Source organism: Anarhichas minor, unplaced genomic scaffold (assembly GCF_050575085.1).
Source record: "Anarhichas minor isolate MPS153535 unplaced genomic scaffold, ASM5057508v1 ptg000010l, whole genome shotgun sequence".
NCBI classification, from domain to species: Eukaryota; Metazoa; Chordata; class Actinopteri; order Perciformes; family Anarhichadidae; genus Anarhichas; species Anarhichas minor.
The window spans coordinates 12,587,312-12,607,237 of NW_027466456.1; the positions used below are offsets into that span (position 1 = coordinate 12,587,312).

General features: G+C 39.0%; 1 protein-coding gene across 1 annotated transcript in view; it reads left to right on the plus strand.

Moving 5' to 3' along the window:
- The window catches only part of LOC142946738 (E3 ubiquitin-protein ligase rnf213-alpha-like), a 49,331-nt gene that overhangs the window by 18,109 nt on the left and 11,296 nt on the right, over positions 1 to 19,926 (plus strand). The window contains exons 24-51 of the mRNA XM_076088217.1: positions 231 to 368; positions 594 to 749; positions 902 to 2,183; positions 3,301 to 3,485; positions 3,629 to 3,784; positions 4,133 to 7,696; positions 8,208 to 8,338; positions 8,574 to 8,669; positions 8,768 to 8,889; positions 9,183 to 9,296; positions 9,377 to 9,426; positions 10,329 to 10,479; positions 10,573 to 10,708; positions 10,982 to 11,167; positions 11,325 to 11,449; positions 11,561 to 11,721; positions 12,473 to 12,676; positions 13,134 to 13,321; positions 13,924 to 14,044; positions 14,255 to 14,355; positions 14,464 to 14,643; positions 15,203 to 15,348; positions 16,144 to 16,246; positions 16,496 to 16,610; positions 17,564 to 17,771; positions 17,860 to 18,050; positions 18,328 to 18,450; positions 19,030 to 19,140. Coding sequence (XP_075944332.1) covers positions 231 to 368; positions 594 to 749; positions 902 to 2,183; positions 3,301 to 3,485; positions 3,629 to 3,784; positions 4,133 to 7,696; positions 8,208 to 8,338; positions 8,574 to 8,669; positions 8,768 to 8,889; positions 9,183 to 9,296; positions 9,377 to 9,426; positions 10,329 to 10,479; positions 10,573 to 10,708; positions 10,982 to 11,167; positions 11,325 to 11,449; positions 11,561 to 11,721; positions 12,473 to 12,676; positions 13,134 to 13,321; positions 13,924 to 14,044; positions 14,255 to 14,355; positions 14,464 to 14,643; positions 15,203 to 15,348; positions 16,144 to 16,246; positions 16,496 to 16,610; positions 17,564 to 17,771; positions 17,860 to 18,050; positions 18,328 to 18,450; positions 19,030 to 19,140 — 8,544 coding nt within the window. The remainder of the gene's footprint in view (positions 1 to 230; positions 369 to 593; positions 750 to 901; positions 2,184 to 3,300; positions 3,486 to 3,628; positions 3,785 to 4,132; positions 7,697 to 8,207; positions 8,339 to 8,573; positions 8,670 to 8,767; positions 8,890 to 9,182; positions 9,297 to 9,376; positions 9,427 to 10,328; positions 10,480 to 10,572; positions 10,709 to 10,981; positions 11,168 to 11,324; positions 11,450 to 11,560; positions 11,722 to 12,472; positions 12,677 to 13,133; positions 13,322 to 13,923; positions 14,045 to 14,254; positions 14,356 to 14,463; positions 14,644 to 15,202; positions 15,349 to 16,143; positions 16,247 to 16,495; positions 16,611 to 17,563; positions 17,772 to 17,859; positions 18,051 to 18,327; positions 18,451 to 19,029; positions 19,141 to 19,926) is intronic.

Here is a 19,926-nt window from a genome sequence, read left to right on the forward strand (position 1 = left end):
TTTGTTTTGTTGGTTTTTGTCCAGCTTTACATTTGACATTTTACACAAATCTTTGGGGAAAAGGTCTATTCTCTGATGGAAGCAGGCTACCTCGTCCTTTTATATCCAAGTTCATAAAATAAGTAAATAACTACTATTTTACTAGCCATTTATAGACAACAAAAAAAAGGATTATTTTTGTTTACTTCAGAAATACATTCAGATTATTTTGGTTTGGTGTCTGATTTCAGCGGGATACAGCACGCCACCTGGATTGGTTGAAGACTGTTAAGGAAAGTCATGGATCTGTTGAATTATCATCCCTGTCCCTGGCTACATCCATCAATGAGAAAGGGATGTACACCATCAAGGCCCAAAACCAGAAAAAGGTACGCTAAATGGACTACCTAAATTCTACAAAATAATTTTACAAAATAACATGACAACATTGATGTAATGATCAGATCATTACATTTTTAGTATAATTTTGGACAGAGACCTAATATTTTTTAGCAGTAGTAATGTTTATATGAATCAAAACAAAATTAAATTGTGCAAGTTATGTGAAATAAACACTAATGTAGAACATATCATATTGATGTTTCCTATTATAGCTCTCTTTAGAGACTTCTCTGATGCTGCAAATTTCAGAGGGACCTGAGCAAAACGTGACATGCACATATGAGGACCTGAAAGAGTTGCAAAATAAGCTTATGCTCATGTCAGGACGAGGGGAACAAAATCAGAGTGAAGTGGAACAATTTGCTGAGGTATTGTATATCAATTGTATATTTTTGTAACTTTTAATAAGAGATTTGTACTTTAACTCTGCTTTCCTGTCAATTAATGGAATGTTTAAAAGAATGAATGCATGTAATTTTTAACATTGCCTCTAATCTCACTTTATCTTCTTCATATGTAGGTGTTTGACAATGTCCAAAGACTTGCCAAAGCATTTGTAGATCTTTATGCTGCAGGGAACCCACTCTTCAGGTGTTGGGAAGCTAAGATTTATTGCAAAAGTCAGAGTGACCCATGTATCATTATGGATATCAACTTTTGCAAGACCCTGCATCGCATTCAAGTATGTGGAAGTCTAGTTGAACAACTAACAGCACTATCCAAGAAGATGGAGTTGTTTCTTGATGACTGGCGAAACTTCATGGACAAACAGAGATCTGATCACTACTACTTAAACTACTTCACAGCAGAACAAATATTCTACCTGTGCAGTGTTCTGACTCCAACAAACGTAAATGTAGAAATAGAGGACAAAGCTTTGATGATGCTCTCTTTCATCAAACCAAGCTGCACAACATCCGATGTCTGGAGCACATGGGGAAGGTTTCACAACCAATTTGAGCCTGGCAAAAGGATTCGTGAAGATACTCACTTTCAAAGTCACTTTCTTCACCAGGAAGACAACGATATGTCTTCAGTCAATGTGAGTCATTTTACAGCCAATGATCCAGCAGACAAGGCAGACCAGACTGTTGGTTTGAAAGAACTGGAAGAGTTGTGGAATGGTTACATGAAGAATGAGGGAATCTTTTTCCATGACCTTTTGGACATAAGGAGTTTAGGGGGTCTGTTGAAAATGATGATTTTCACAGAAAACCAGAGCAAAGACGAATGGGAAGAACCGGTGCTCTCTGAGACAAAAGACGATTCATTCCGAAGACAACTCCCAAAAGGCCTCAAACCAGACCAACCGAATCTCATAATCTGCCCACATGATGAGGTCCTGACTTCAAGTATCTGCTTGTACATGACCAGCGACTACGAGCCACTGCCGAGTTATGATGAGGTTCTCTTGTGTACCCCTGTCACATCTTATGAGCAAGTAGAGCTTTTCTTGAGGAGAGTTCTAACACCAGGTGACATTGGCCAGAAGATTTACACAATGCTTTGGGCAGACCAATTAACCTATGATGTAAGCTGTGCAATGGAGAAGTGTTTTCAGAAACTGCGTTCCCTATTTAAACAAGATTGCAGGCTAGTGATCTTTTGCAGCTCTGACAGGGAGCACACTTACATTCCTACGGCTTTCAGCCAGTTCAAAAGAGACTTTGTGCCACAAGAGTCATTGGAAAGGATCCAGAAGTACTTGTCCATGCATTACGCTGTCCCATCCGATTCCAAGAATGCTTTGTTCAAAGGCGGCCATTCTGTTGGCATTGTTGCTTCCCGACGTGCAGGAGTAGGTGAGTACTACTTGTACAGGGGGTTTACTTCTTGTAATACAAATTTACTCTTTGTGCCAGTATTATGTAAGGGAATTATTAAGATAGATCATCAACAAAACCAACTTAAGATATAATAGCAATTTCTATGGTTATGCATTATACAGTACATATTGAGAATCTGAACTTGATCTGAACTATACAGGCATGTAAACTTGTCACCTTTCAGCAAAATTCACTGCATTGAAAACTGCGGTTTGTCAACGTTGCTTCACCGTTGTAGGGTATTTGATTCTGATTTATTTGATTATCCAGATGTGTCAATTACTGAGATGAGGAAAAACAGACTGGAACCAAATTCTTATCCCCGCCACTATTAAGCAGTCTTTAGACCCAAAAGCAGAATGGGATGAAACAATTCCAGAAGTAATAGTCATTTACATTTGCACATAGCCAAGGTCGAACTAACTTTAGTGAAACTCCTGTGTACTCCTAGTACACACTTTCATTTTTTAAATTATTTTATGCATTTAAGTATTTTCAATTTCATAGCATAAGAGATACTTTTCAGTTTTATAGCTTATTGTGGCTCGTTAACTTTTGAGAAATATTGGTCCAGTGTGATACACAATTTTCCTTGTTTTTGTAATGAAAATGGTTTACCAAAGTTGACATTGCAAAGAATTTTTACTTTAACCCTCTCGTGGGTTTGCATCTTTGTCACATTTTTCCCCCCTGAAGAGTTTGCATACCTGACAATGAGTAACATCAAAATCTTTGCGTCTATATGCAGTCCCATTGCTGCCTATATATTAATATATTATGCTTCAATTCCACAAGTCTTAATTTATGCATTTGGCAAAGTTGTCTGCTGGATATCACTATAATTCACAGTTCTTTTGTCACATCTTGGGTTGGGTGATCATGGAGACATTAAAAATGGATGTTATATGAGCAATCTTACTGTTCATTGTTAGAGCAGTTCTCATATTGAATAATGCATTATTTTAGATTATGCATTTGTTTACAATATCATTGAGACATGCAGCACAATTTGTTAAACTGTGTCACTGTATTCTCAATCATTACTGATGCAATAATGTCAGGCAATTGATGTATGGTTATTCCACCATTTTAGGCAAGTCATTGTATGTCCGAAGATTGTATGAAAAGCTGGAGGGAAGTGTTGAACAAGGAACTGCATTTAAGAAGTGCATCCGACTAACTGAACATGAGGTTGATGACCACAAGATTCTCCAGTCTTTGTATGACACACCAAAACAAAAAGATCTCATGGTGTTTCACTTTGATGTCACATCATCAGTAAGCAATGTTTGACTGTATATCCATTATGATGAAAGTTCTTTGTTTTTTTAAATGTGTTTCTCAGAGAATCTGCAAGTCAAAAATGCATTTATGTAAAAACATTCAGCTTTTTTTCTAATAATGCATATTATAATACCCAGGTGCAGAAAGGCTTGAATGAATTCCTTTTCAAGCTTTTATTTTTGCGCTACCTGATGGATTCAGATGGGCGGATGTGGCGCAGCAGCCAGAAACACTTGTACATCATCGAGTTACTGGAATCCACAAATCATCAGCCGAGATATGATCCCGGATCTGTAAGTTGAGATTTACTATTTGTGCGTTGTTCATCTTATGAAATCACACTACACCATTTTATGGGTGTCCTTTCATTGATAACAGATTCTCAAATAACTAAATTTGCATGCGTTCTACGCAATGTAGATACATAAAACTACATCCTCGAAGGATTTTCTTTTGCAGGCAGGACAATGATAATTGTCTAAATATGGTATGGAGGTAATGGCATCGACTGCAATTAGTAGCTAGTAGGCGAGTAAGGTATAACCTTTTAGTGAAATAATTGTTCTCAATATCTTTGAATGAGAGGATAGGCTTGCTTTATTGATTGATTATAAACTTCATGTTTATTTGTTTATTTTCAGGGACGAAAGGAAAACTTTGCATTTTCGGACGTTTTCCCAAAGGTGTTTTGTCGTCCACCAAAGGAGGTTATGGCTTTGGAAATGAGGAGAGAGAGAGATACTGAGATGGAGAGTGATGACCCCCTCATGGATGACGAATGTTTCAGGAGTGAAGCTTATCAAAGACCATACCAGTACCTTACACGTTTTTACAACAATAACAGTCTTGACAACTTCACTTACCAGCGCATTGAAGGGACTCATGCAGAGTGTCTTCAGATACTCTTGATCCACTGTGGCATAATAGATCCATCATGGGCAGAGCTACGTAACTTTGTCTGGTTCCTTAATCTTCAGTTGCAAGACTGTGAGAATTCAGACTTCTGCAAATGTGAGTTTGTTGGAGACACTCTTCGTGGGTTCAAAAACTTTGTGGTTGAGTTCATGATATTGATGTCCAAAGACTTTGCAACCCCGTCCCTATGCATCACTGACCAGAGCCCAGGGGGGCAACAAATTGACATCAGTGGGGTTAACGAAAGAGACTTAGCTCCATTCCTCATTCGAAAAAGGTGGGAATCAGAGCCACATCCATACATCTTTTTTAATGATGACCACATCTCCATGACATTCATTGGGTTTCACCTGGAGCTCAATAACCAGAGAGGGGTTGATGCAATAAATCCCTTGACACGAGAAGTGATAAAGAAAAACATCATGACTCGAGAGCTGTACGCTGGCTTAAGACAACAGAGAGTCCCTTTTAATCAAGACTTTGATCAGCTTCCTCGAGCTGACAAGATTGAGCTTCTGTGCAGTGTGCTTGGCAACAAGTGGCCAACAGATCCTGATGAAACATATGAACTGACCACCGATAATATTCTCAAAATGATGGCAATCCATATGCGATTTAGGTGTGGCATCCCAGTCATCATAATGGGTGAAACAGGATGTGGGAAGACGAGGCTCATCAAGTTTATGTGTGAACTGAGAAGGTGTGGAGCAGCGGCCGAAAACATGAAACTTGTCAAAGTTCATGGAGGGACTACATCAGAAATGATATATGAGAAAGTGAAGCAAGCAGAAAATCTTTCAAGGACCAATACAGAGAATCATGGATTCGACTCAATTCTTTTCTTTGATGAGGCAAACACCACAGAAGCCATCAGCAGCATCAAGGAGATCATTTGTGATAACTCTGTGCAGGGACAACAACTTGGCTCGCAAACAGGACTACAGATTGTTGCTGCATGCAACCCATACAGGAAGCATACAGACAACATGATTGAAAGGCTAGAGGCATCTGGATTGGGCTACCGGGTCAGGGCTGAGGAGACTGAAGACAGACTTGGCTCCATCCCTCTCCGCCAGCTTGTGTATCGTGTTCATCTGCTACCGCCCAGCATGATTCCTCTTGTTTGGGACTTTGGCCAGCTAAATGACTCAACAGAGCAAATGTACATTGAACAAATAGTGCAAAGACAGGCAAAGGACAACTTGATTGAGAAGCGTTATATTCCAACTATAACTCAGGTGTTGACATCTTCACAAAAGTTCATGAGGGCGAGGAAAGATGAATGCAGCTTTGTCAGTTTAAGGGATGTTGAACGTTGCATGCACCTGTTTGTGTGGTTCCACAAAAATCACCCCATGTTTGCTGTGGAACTGAGAGCATTCCTTCAACAGCAATGTCAGGGGAAAAAAAACACAAAGAAGTTTTCACCTGCCCAAGACAGAGTAATCTGGTCACTCTTGATGGCCACTGGAGTGTGCTATCAGTCCTGCTTGGAGGACAAAAAGCAATATCAGAGAACTATCACACAGCTGCTTCCTTGTGAATACAACAGAGAAATCCAACTCATGCAGGACCTCCTACTCAACGGTGTACCCATGGGTGAGACAATAGCCAGAAATGAAGCTCTGAAAGAAAACTTCTTCATGATGGTGATCTGTGTTGAGCTAAGAATTCCCTTGTTTATTGTTGGGAAACCAGGGAGCTCCAAATCACTGTCCAGAACCCTAATTGCAGATGCGATGCAGGGCCCTGCATCACATTCTGAACTCTACAAGAGGCTGAAGCAGATACATCTGGTCTCCTTCCAGTGCAGCCCTCATTCAACTCCTGAAGGAATCATCACCACATTCAAACAGTGTGCTCGCTTTCAGGAAAGCAAAAACTTGGATGAATACATCTCAGTAGTCGTTCTTGACGAGATTGGATTGGCTGAAGATTCCCCTAAAATGCCACTCAAAACACTGCACCCATTACTGGAAGAGGGCTGTGTCGATGATGAGCCACAACCTCATAAAAGGGTTGGGTTCATTGGAATTTCCAACTGGGCACTGGATCCTGCCAAGATGAATCGTGGAATATTTGTGTCGCGTGGAGATCCAAACAAGCAAGAGCTCATCAAAAGTGCTAAAGGGATATGCTCATCTGAAGAAAAGGTTCTTGAAAAGATCAAACACCTCTTTGATCCTTTTGCAAAAGCATATATGACAGTATGCGAAGAAGGCAGGGGGTTTTTTGGTCTGCGGGATTTCTACAGTCTGATAAAGATGATATTTTCATTCACTAAAATCAGTAATAAGAGTCCCACCGCAGATGAAATCACTGAAGCAGTCCTGAGAAACTTCAGCGGAAAAGATGATGTGGATGTGATGAGCATATTCAACAAAGAACTCAGAGATAACTTTGTCAATGCCAGCATCACCACCTTTAAGTTGGTCGAGCAAAGTATCTCTCCAGCTCGCCAAGTGGATGAAAGTCGTTACCTTTTAATCCTCACCAAAAACTATGCAGCTCTTCAGATTCTACAACAGATATTCTTCCGTCAACAAATCCATCCAGTGATCATCTTTGGGTCTAGTTTCCCAAAGGATCAGGAGTACACGCAGATTTGTAGGAACATCAATCGTGTCAAGGTTTGCATGGAGACCGGACAGACAGTTGTGCTTCTGAACCTCCAGAATCTGTATGAAAGTCTGTATGATGCTCTCAACCAATACTATGTGACCCTCGGGGGTCAAAAGTATGTTGATCTTGGATTAGGAACACATCGTGTGAAATGCAGGGTCCACGAAAACTTCAGGCTCATTGTCATTGAAGAGAAAGAGGTGGTCTACAAGCAGTTTCCAATCCCACTGATCAACAGATTGGAGAAACACTACCTTGACATCAACACTGTTCTCATAAATGAGAAGAAGGACATTGCAAGACAACTACAGAAATGGGTTGATGATTTTGTCTCCTTAAGTGGTCAGCCCGCCATGAAAAAGCAATATGTTCCAAGTGATGTCTTCATCGGCTACCACTCAGACACATGCTCCTCTGTGGTCCTGCAAGTAACAGAGAATCAAAGTGATGAAACAGATGCTCAGACCATCCTGAACAAAGCCAAAGACATTCTGCTCAACTGTGCCACTCCAGACTCGGTTGTTCGTTTGGACAAATCCAGACTGCCTGATGATGAAAGAGAACATCTAATGAAACAATATGTTAAAGAAGAGATGCACAGTTCATTGGGAGACTACATTGTCTATCACACACAGCAGTTGGAACAGTCCCACTTCTTCTTCACTGAGGTATTATTTTACTAATCTATCACATGTAATTGGACAAATTCCCCCCTAAAACATGGTAGCACTTTTAACTGCAATTGGAAATATGCCTGGCATTTCTGGGACTATTCACATCATTTTTGTTCTCAGTTTAAAAGTCTTGTATAATTATCATGCCATCGCTATCCAAACTTAAACTTTTGTTAAGTTAGCTTTAGATCGTTTCCATGTTTGAATATCTCATGTGAGGTAAAAATAGCAGATTCAAGTTTATTTCAGGTTTTACATTTAGCGCCAGTTCCTGTTTCATATTGGTAGTTTCAAGGTGTATTACATTGCTACATGAAAAACAATCTAAAATACAAAAAAGGTTATAAACAATATTATTAACTTGTGGCATGCATGATAAATCACTGATGACACATAACAATGTAACAGTACTAGGGGTGTAACTTAGGCCTCTTCCGTTAGCAATAGCCAATGAGAAATTGGTTGCATAATATTTTGTAAATCTTAGTTGTTGTTTTTTTTAAAGGTCACAACATTCTCCAGGCTGCTGACTGCAGCAGACACTCAACAACTGCAGAATGTGATCAAGCTTGATGATATCAAACTGCTATCACTGCAACAGTTTGACACAGAATACTCCTTTCTCAAAAAAATCAGGTGTGTAAAGTGTATCAGTGTAAAGATCATGTCACGTCTACTTAGGTGTTCATTTGAATCTAACTAAATGATAGCCTTTTCCACACCCTTGCGCTTATTGGTTTATGACTCTTTTCCTTTAAATTATAAAACTGAAAATGTTTTGCATTATACTGAGTAGATATATGGGCCTGGATACGACTAACAAGTGATCAATGTCTATTCAAATGTAATTCATACCTATGTTCTGGTACAGGGAATTTCTTGAATCAACACCTGCAGACAAAGTGCTCATTATCCAAACAGACTATGATGAAGACTCCCGAAGGAGGAATATTCTTTCCTCAGCCAAGTGAGTCTGAAGATCAGTACATATTGCTTTCTTTTACATTGTTTTCTAACATTATCACTAAAGCTCACGTACTTGTGCTTAATGCATTGATTTCTCAGGTATTCCTGCATCAATGAAATAAACAAGGGGGCCACAACTGCCAACACAAAGACATTTGTGTACTTTGTCACCAAACTTCATCGAATCGAGGGTGGGACCTCCTATGTTGGGTTTCAAGGCGGTTAGTCCTGCTGTTACACGCACACACAACATGAGTTGCAAATTGGTCTGTTTCATATCAGCGACTCTGTCACAATATGCAACAACAACAGCAACAACAACAACAAAAGTAATAGCATTAATATGAATTTATATAGCACCTGATACATAAAAATGTAGTCCAAAGTGTTACACATTAAGAGTAACAACAATAAACAAATCCAACAATAGAGCAGATCATTTAAATAACAGTTAAAACTTACATATTGTGTTTGCATTATGATGACTTTTTTTTGTTAATGAAAAACATTTCAGGTCCTTGGAGGTCTGTTCACATTGATGATCTCAGAAGATCAAAGGAGTTTGTGTCTGATGTTCACTCCCTTAAGAATCTGCGCATAAGTGAACTTTTTGAAGATCCACCTGAGGGTAATTCATCAAAAATCATATTCCTCTTAATATATTTTAAGTAAGTGAATAAATTAACCTAGAATTGTCTTTCTTTCAAGCCATGGAGACAGAAGACCACACCGGTGTGACACAGAAAGAGGACTCCACTGTAAGTGTAATTTACCACCCATAATCACAAACCTGGAAGAAGGTCCTACATAAGCAAATACAATTTACTTAGCTCTGATGCATGGTTAAGTACAAACTAACTGTTGAAGTTTGCCATCACATTTTACTTTTGTTATCTACTTGCATTATTTTTAACTGGTGAGGCATGACATAACCAGCATAACAAGTAATGCAACAGACCTAAGTTGGAATCAAACACAAAGGGCCAATGACTGATGTAGAAGATATTATACAGTTCAGGGATTATATTCCAGTGACGGTGCGACCCTCAGGTGATACAACATTAACAGCACTTGTTATTATCTCCCATTCCCTGGCTTAAGCAGGTCCCTTAATTCCTCTACTGACGCTGTTAAAAAGTAAAGATTTTCCTTTATTGTTCTCTGAAAGCAGGACTAAAATCCCAAATCTTGTAAAGTTATTTTTTTGATTTCTTTGGTGCCTTGTTCATGAATGAACACTTCCGGACATATGGGGCAGGACGCGTGGCCTTATATGGTACAATTGGGGTAATAGATTTGCTAATTTACAATTGTTACGTACAGGTAGCATTTGTCATGTTTACTCTGGTCATTTAATTAAACAGTTAATTGAAGTTAGGAGCGTTTGTTAAATCTGACGTGGCGCACTCCTACGAGCCGACCATACATAAAAAAGTAAGAGAAAGTCAAGATAAGAATACAAAAATGTTCTTGTGTGAAGGCTTGTTGTGAGGAGACACACTGACTCAGACATGAAAATGAGAAGCATCTATCCACAGCCGAGTCTGCTTTATGATTTGGCATAGAAATCGTGTCTTCACCATGATTTCATGAATCAGTCACTTTTTCAGATGTTGGGCTGCTGTTGTTAATTATTTTATTTTTTTTATGTTTTTTGGAGGTTTTGGGAGATTTGTTTGATATATCAGAACTGATAAGGAGCTGTGTGCAGAGTGCAGTGAGCATGCTCAGAGATGCAGCAGACAGTGGAGAACTCAGCACTAAGAGAGTTGAGAGCCTGCTCACACTCCTGGATGAAAGTCAGACACAAGGTTAGAACATTCTGGCTTATTTTTTTCTATCAGGCCTTATTATACACATCTACTGTACAGTGAAAATGCATCTTACTGACTTTTGTTTTCAAGGTGTGTTTGCAAACATTGTGAGGAAGCGTCTCCACTCACTGTTAGAGGACTGTGAGGCTAACATCCCCAATCCAAAAAGCTGGGTTCTAACAGAAGCATCTAATGTCAATGCTCTTCAAGAGGGGGGAACGTTCCTGTAGGTCTCTCCTTTACATCCCTCTCCTTTACATCCCTCTCCATAGCAGTCTATGTGACCTTTTTCTTTGCTATATTTGCATACAGTAATTTATTCATAACTTATTGAAATCCATTAATGGTGTAAAATGTAAAATGCACTACTGCAATTTTCAGCTTAGCAAGCGTTGTAGCTGTTTATCACTGCAAGTTTATCACTCTCACAACTACAATTTGTAATACAAACGCAGATGTCCAGTTGATTTTAAGAAAATCATGTGAATATTTCTTACAGACACACACTGTGGAGGAAAATACAAGCAGTTGTCACTCCACATCTAGCTAACTTGGTTTCAGTCATTGACCGAGATTGCAATGTGGACCTTCTGCTGAATGAGTGTGCTGACATCAGGAACCTATGGCTTGAGATATTTGGGAGCAAAGAGATGCTCCGTGTACCTTATGTGAAGGTGGAAAGCGAGTGAGTATCTCTTGGCTGTATGATCATAATATCTATTCAGCACAAATACTTCCATTTGAGATGGATTTAGATGCTATTCTGGCTCGAACATCAATAATGTGATTCCTCTGTATTGCAAAATCACATTCATAACATTTGCCTGTGGCCTCTCCTACAGCTCCAGTGTCTTGATGGTACAAAGCCATAGCACACGTGGCAACACCATGCATTGCCGCATGCCCTTCAGCTGGTGGATCAAAGACTTCCTGGATGGGCTCATGATGCACACATCCAGACATGAAAGTAAATATCATACCACATAGGTGACATATCCAAATGCCTTCTGTTGTTCAGTTGCTGTACATTGAAAGTGCTACCCTAACCCTAACTTATCAATGGCATTCTTCTTTGCAGCACATTCACCTCGTCATTTCCAAGAGTTGTTCTTGAACACTCCACTTGGCAGTTACTTGGATAAAAATGTGGATAAAAAAATGAGGAAAGAATTTTTCGAAAGGTACCTGCAGGATTTTGTTTCCATGACAATGAAAGTGGCATCAGATGAAGAATTGCAGGTGAGGGAACATAAAGTTGTGTGTCCACAGTGACTTTGTCAATAAGCTGCCATACCACTAATCTCCCTTCCTCAATGTAATGGAAGATGTAGCATAGATTAAATAAAACCCTTTTTGACAAAGAATCAGCTAAAACAGAACATTATAAGCTCTAGAAAGACGGAATTTGTATTAATCAGGGGGGAAACAATCAAGGAAACTAAGGCATACATTAACAAGGAATTTATTGAGAAATTAAACTCTCGAACACTTTATACAAACAACTGAGCATTGAATTAAAAATACTACGTCAAACACTAAACTCACATACAAAGACATTCTCTCTCCAAGAGGGAGTAAGTTTGCAGAAACTAGCATAATGCTAGTAACACGCAGGCCAAAGTCTGCCACTGCATCGTCTGTGGCTCTCTCCAGCTCCTTTATACCAGACCCTGATGAGTGATTGATTGAAATCAGCTGCATACAATCAGTCACCCGGCGATAGAGCAGATAGAAAACACAACACACGTCACCATGGCACGCAAACAGACAGATAAATTCAAGTTTGATTAAAAAAATTAAAAAAATACCGTCCACTATTTGTTTGCATTACAACGATCAGATATTTACGGCCATTAATGATGGTCTACTTACTGCATTTTTTATTGAGGTTGTTAACTTACCTCAATGGGATTCCTCATTAATATTGCTGTAGTTCAAAACAAATGCTGAGTTATTAATTAATTAATCTACTTGCACATTTACTCCTTAGCTCTTGTGTCACTCCCTGGCCAGCTGTGTTGATGAAGTACAAAGACGAAAAAGAGATGAAGATGAGCTTTCTCTTCCTCACATCCACATCGCCTACCATTTCTACCAAAGTCGTCTTCAGAACCTCTCACGGATGATGTCTCTTCAGCCGAATGTTGTTTCTCTTTTGGGTAGAAACCAGCACATTACAAATTGTCCAGAGATGGTAAATGCATTTCTAAATTTCAGTCTTCTCAGACTGCAAATTATTACCCAACTTACAAACTTTAGGCCTGTACTCCTACATTCTGACCATGGATGTTATCTACCCCTAAACAAAGTCAATCATGCAAAGTGTTATGATGTCACAGAGAGGCTTAGAGTTTAAAAATAAAAATGTCAATGATTGTCTGATAGGGTGTTGTGCAGGGTACATACTGTATATAACATACATATATGGTGGAAAGTAGACTCGCTTTCAAAATTCACTAGAGTTGTAACAATACATTGAAACTGCATTAACAAAAATACAAACAGAGAAAACCCAATATTGACCCCTAAAATTCTGTAATCTTTAAGATTCTTTTATTTGGATGTTTTCTATATTATTAGGCACTTTTCATATATTTTTTAAATTTTTCAAAAATACTGAATCACTTCCAAACTATTGTTCTGTCCTGTAGGTTTTGGATGTCCATGCAGCCAAGGCATGTGTTGAATGCCTGGAGTCTGCTCATTTGGATACTGATGCTCTATGCCAGACCTGGTTGAAGCAGGTGAAGAGGCTGCAAGCCTCTTTGGAGTTGATTTGCTCTCAACATAATGCCAAACACTATGGAGAGCGATGCAAAGAAAGACTCAACGATGTCAGGTAAGATGCTGATGCACTGAAGTGGGAGTAGAATACTAAATGGATTCTGTCTGGATGCTCTGGTTTCCTCCCACGGTCACAAGCATGTTATTGGACTTGAACCCCAAATTGCCCAAAAGCGTGACGTTTGTTTTTGTCTCCCATATGTCCCTTTGATAGACTGGTGCTAATACCCAGGCCCATAATGCAGAGTTTGCTAGAATAAGCTCTACTCTCTCATCACTAACTCCATGAGCTATTTAGAAACTGGATGGATGCATGTCTTACATAGTAATAAAATACCAAAGTCAAATTGTTTGTTTAATTTGTGACAGCTTTTATAATGAGAGCGACCCACTATGACAGAAATAATGAGTGCTCATGCTAAAGTCAGAAGAATTTATGAACGTTTTATTAAATTCAATATGAAACTTATTAAGCTGCAGGGATATCGGACAGTGGTACTGTCTCACATTGCAAAGGCCATGCATTTAATCAAGTGCTTACCATCTCTGCTAACCAATTTCCTGGGGAAGCCGTGCACCGATGTAAAATACTGTTATGGAGGATGGTGAATTATCAATTATCAATTAACTGTGACTTTGGTCTGTAATACTTTAAAGTAATGGCTGGAAGCGCATCTACATCCTCTCATTGTTTGTGGAACACATGCTGTTGGGTTTCCATAATGACGAGAATCAGCTCAGAACACTGGTGCTGAACCACATTCAAACCTTAAGCAAGGTGAGTACATTTGTATTGACTAATAAATTCTAAAAAATGTAAGCAGTGTGGCCTGCATCCAATGTGATGGGGGCTCTTTTTTGTAACCCAACTACCTTTAGGTGAGTTTTGTTGTATTTTGATATATTTTAAAACACTTTCAGCCAACTGAAAAATCACCATTATATCTATTGTCTTATTTATGTCCAATGTTTTTAACCTATTTCTAAGGTTCTAGAGGAAAATGCTGATGTAAAATCAATGAAGGCTTTTCAAGCTGTGATTAAAGTACTAAAGTCCTGTAAGCAGGGGGCAAGTGATCAGATGTTCAGGTAAGTGCTTATTCATTTGACAGTTAAGTTATTTGTAATGACATAATGACGAAGTTATTTCGCTACCCTCTTGTGTATCTGATTGCTATTAGTTTCATTTTCATAAAGGTTTGGACTTCAGTGTGCGGTGTGCATGAGGGAGCCCCAGGACCCTGTACTGCTCCCATGCCATCACATCTACTGCTCAACATGCATCAGGGCAAGCCTTGATGCAGGACAGATGTTCTGCCCACATTGCAGACAACCGTTACCAAATGATTTTCAGCCACATGTCTCTGAAGATATCATGTGAGATTTGTTTTTTGATATGTCATGTACCATTTAACATGTGTACACATCCAAAAGTGAAACTGTCTTCTCATGATCCAGAATCATTTACAGAATAACCATTGCAGAGCACGTAGGGTTGGACTGTTAACGTGATGTAAGCCATTATGAACTTGATTCTTGGCCTTTACTTACTGCACCTGAAAATAAAATGCTACAAACAGGATATCTGGGAAATGAACGGCGACAGGGTGTCCTGTAAGAACTTCACCAGAGATGTCTGACTTAACTATCCAGTAACGTGTATTGAGATATCAGATGAATGACAAGTTTAATATGAAGTTGAGCCGTCTGCCATAAAAGATGTGCACACTCAGACACTGAGTAGTGTGACAGATCAGATTTTCGTATCGTGCATATCCCGTATGTTTATATGAGCAGTGGAATACAAACTCAGGCAGGAAAAGTGACCTGGCAGAGTAAAATTTGGGGACAGAGTTGGCCAAGTGAAAAAATTCTGATAAACACTGATAACAATTAATTGTTTTTTATGTTGCATTTGATTTTTGTGAATTTGCAGGATTTCTATTCAGAAAAATGCAGAATTCAGGCGGCGTTGCAATGGTTTCTTCATTGATCTACTCTCCACTGTGTGCTTCAAGGACAACACGCCACCAGAAACACATGTCATCACCCACCTGTTGTCCTACCTGATGGTTGAGACAGGTACCACAAACAAATTTTCAGTTTCTTTTCTCATGAACCTGGATTTGTTTGACACTGTATGTGAAAGCTTTTATCATTTTGTACGTAATTCACTATTATTGGGGACCATTAATGGTAAACAATTTATTTTAGAAGCATTTATATTTGTTGACATTTTTATTAGCTAACTAGAAATATCACAGGTTCAGGCAAGCGGATCAAAAATCGTCAAAGCAGCGGTCAGAGTAAATAATTACTCTTGCAGAAACATGCTTGCAATAGTCCACCCTCTCTTTCCCTCTCTCTGTCTCTCTCTTTCTCAAACACACGCACATCACAAGCCCTGATTCTCTAGTCCGCTCATTTCTGTGCTTGTCTCAGACCTCAGTCCTGACAGTTACTATATGACAGTTACATTATGCTGTAATGCTTAATTTGGGTTTGGGTGGTTGATAAACACATATACGGGTAGGGTGGTGCGGATTGGCTATGGGTCGGGGAGTTGCGGGTATTAAACAACACTGACCTGTGCATCACTAAAAAGTAGAGAAAAATGTCCTAACACTAACATGCTCAGCCTGAAAGCTGAGAGTACCAACACGTTAGCCACGTTTGTTGTTTGTTTGTTCATTATGATATTGTTAGGTCATATTTTCTTACATGTGAATGAGCCATAAGGTAGTTTGATATGGTTAGCAAGGACAGCGATGTATATTTGACAAAAAAATAATTTATCTTTTTTTTCATTTCTTTTATCCCCACTTTTTTATATGTTATTAGTTACTAATATTTACTTTAAATCATCTTTCAAACCAGAACATGAACAGATTCACACCAAAGATCTGTCGCCATTTGACGAGTCCCCAGATAGGAACCCAGTCGTGCGATCTGTGATCCTCAAGCTGCTTCTGAAGTTCAGGTAGGCAAACTAAATGTGTCACTGTAATGTTAAACTTCAACATACACATTTAAATGATGAGCTATCTGGCAGATATAAATGTCAGCCCTGTCAATAACACTGCAGAGGGGTTTGACAACATTGCTGCTATAACTATATGGACGGATTTGGCTGAGAGAAAATGTCTGAAAAGATTTAAGCTCCTCTGCTTCACCTTGCAAAGCTTTTCTGCATTGTACAAATTTGATGATGAACTCAACTGTGTTTCAGTTTTGATGAAGTCCAGGAATATTTGCAGCAACATTTGTCATCTATTGAAGAAAGCAGATTTGTGGATGAGGGTGATAAAGCCGAGCTGTACGCCTTGTTCATAAACTGCTTGGAGGTAAAACATCTTTTAAACAAATATATAACAGTCCTGTGTAATCATGTTTAATAAAGTAAAAATGTACCAATAAAAGATGGAAAGAAGATTTCACTGAAGATTATATATAATATAATGAGATATTTATGAAGCAGCCCAAAAACGGTTTTGCTGTGAGAGTCTATAAATGTAAGCTCCCAAAACCAAACATTTTTTTCTAGCAGCTAAAGAGCTGTTAGAAAAAAAGTGTAATGTGTAAAATGTAATGTGTAATGTCTTGCTAGCTTTTCTAGCAGGACATTTGTTATTATTACACAGTGTTTTAAGTGCCAGATGGGTCAACTGTTTGTGTGGTAATAAAACGACTAGTGAGGCCAGATGTTGGAACCTAATGTGATTTCTGTCTGTGCAGGTTTATGTGCAGTGTCAGGGTAGTGTAAGTCTACAGGAGGTGTTTTATTTAGGCTCATTATTTACAGCAGGACAGTTACAGGATACCTTCCAGCAGACGTCAGCAATTGGCTTTGACCATGGGCCATTTTCTTCAGCATTGTGGTACAGGTGTTATGGAAATTTAGGTCTGCATGTCGCCAATGTTTTGTTGTTTAAAAAAAAAAAAAGTAAGAATAAATATGTATTGATATATCGATTGAGCTCCACATGAGGCTGCTGTTTTAGATGTTAGAATGTCATGTTTGGAATTTACATGATAATCTTAAAAAACATGCAAAAGATTTGATGTAAGCTATGAAAGTGAGATATTCTGCTCTGTCAGGGGGGCAGATACTTTTGGGCTGGATTTGGACCATGGGGCTCTATTTGGCTACCACTGCTCTACAATATCTGAATAGGACAGAAAGGGTTATGGAGGAGTTTGGATGGCAGCTGTACCACAAACGTGTGTGTCAGTTTCTGTTCATTGCTGATACAAGTCAATTGGGGTGACAGTAAGTTTTAACATCCTTTCTTTGCAGGACTCCATGTGGGAGAAAATACCTCAGGAAAGCGACCCAGCAAAAGAGCTAAAGCTTTTTTACAATGATGAAACACAATTCCTGCGCTGCATTTTGGCTGGAGTCCCTTCTGTTCAAGCAACAGTATCTATTCAACATCTGCAGCACATCGCACGGTTGCGTCTGTCCCTCACCATGGCTGCCCAGCTTATCAGTGATAATCTGTCTGGTAAGAGATAACTTCACTATTGCTGACAGTTTGCATTGGTTAGCAATTCTTAAAAAATTGAATCTATTGAAATATGTTGCTGTTGCAGACAACAATGTCCCAGATGGAGCAGAAGAATTCCTGAACATGGTGATTAAGTTCTGTGAGGACAGTGGGAATGATTGGTACCGCGTTTACCTGATCCGCAAGCTCAGCAAATGGCAGGGTGTTGAGTCCGTCCAGACGCTGGTGAAACAACCAAAGTTCAGCTGGCTTTTCCCAAGAGAGATCCATCAGCAGGTACACCACCATTCACAACTAAATCTATTGTTAAAAATGTATGTCACAATTATTACATGATGACAGACATGACAGTGGGGTCAATTATCAGCAGCACACTATCATTTGATACAAGCATTTACTTAAACATGAAAAGAAACCATGGAGTCAAATTTATTCCAGTTATTGGATTATCTCTGAACCAGGAAGCCAACTGGACATCTCAAATCCATCTAACATCCATTTATTTGGATTATTATTATTTTTGCTCCTCTAATTCCTTTCGTGATGTGATCAGAATGAAGATGGAGGCCAGATGGACCAGTATCTTGTGTGTGGAGAAGAATACAAGGCGGTGAGGGATGCAGTTGCCAGGGCAGTTGTGGGCGGTGATGTCGAGCAGATAGAAGACGTCTGCGAGGTATTTAAATTTAAATAACAAACTCTTTTATTTTTAACCTTCAAACTATAGGGGTAGTTTATTTGAAATATGTCTCTTTTAATCTATAAGATGCATATAATGCATGGCATGATTTTTGAATTATTTAGCCTTTTTACTATTAAATCAAATATACTTTACATCACAGGTAATCATTTCCATCAATCAAACACTGCTGCTGTGTATAAGGAGAGTTTCTTTACTCTGTTTTTACCATTCAAGACATTCACGTTTTTTGGACAATACACTAGCAGAGTCCTGGAGTTTGATCCAGTTGTGTAATCAACTGCTCTTAAAATGCATTACCATGCAACGATGTTATGTTGACCAAAAAACAAGTTGAGTGACTTGATGGTCACTGTGATGGACTGCACAAATGTTCACACTGTACGATAAAGATTGGAAATCAATGGCTGCCTGGAATGGAGGCAACTTGCAAACACATTGGTTTATTCCTTGAGAACTGTTTTCTTACCATAGTTGGTACTGGAACCAAATGCCCATTCAGTCTGAATAGAAGCTGCTCACTATTTAATCTTTGTTTGTTTTCCATTGATTTAGAAATGCACCGCGCCACCAAGGAAACGAACAGTGTTCCTCCTGCTGGCGCTTTTCCGAGAGGTTACTACTCTGTACAGATCTGCAAATACAGGTCTTCATCCGACTCCTGAGGTATGAAGAGTTATACCTGATGTAGAAACTGAATAATATATCACACATCTTAGACCATAGGACACAGCCAAGAGTTGAACAGGGGCGGATCTCAGTCAGGAAAACATGGCACAGATTTTGATTGTTTACTGGATTAGATTCTTTATTTACAAATTGAATATGTGACTACGAGTAAAGACCAATCGGGGATCGATTAATCCCTAATGAAAGGTACTGCTTCATTTAAAAGCATGTCGAACATGGAAAGTCAAGAATTCAAGGATCATTTATTGTCATTATGTAACACAGGGTTGCACAATGAAATGAAGTATTGTCAATGAATGCTACACAAGAAAAGCATGACAAAACAAAAACACCAGACTAGTGCATTTTTTTATTTGCGTGAGGAGGAATGTAAACAGCAGCAACAAAAACAGTATTCTCTTAGCAGATAATATGGCCGGCATCTTAACATAAAAAAATTCAACATCAGTGAAAAATTGTCCATCAACGTTGACCATGTTTGAGCACCAATCATCATTGATGTAAACTAAATACACAGTCCACCTCCTCTCATCCCTTCGGAGTTCTGCTCTCTGTCCGCCCATCAAGCTAGCACAGCTTGATCCGCAATGGAGCAGCTACGATGGAGCCAGGTCTTTGTGAAGATGTACACACAAGAATACAGTGACAGATTTCCTGTTGCTAGTCTAATGTCATCCATTTTATTTCCCTGGGACCGGATATTAGCCAGGAGCAGTCTGGGTAGTGGAATAGCCTTAGATCCAAGCTGGGCTAGCTTAGCGT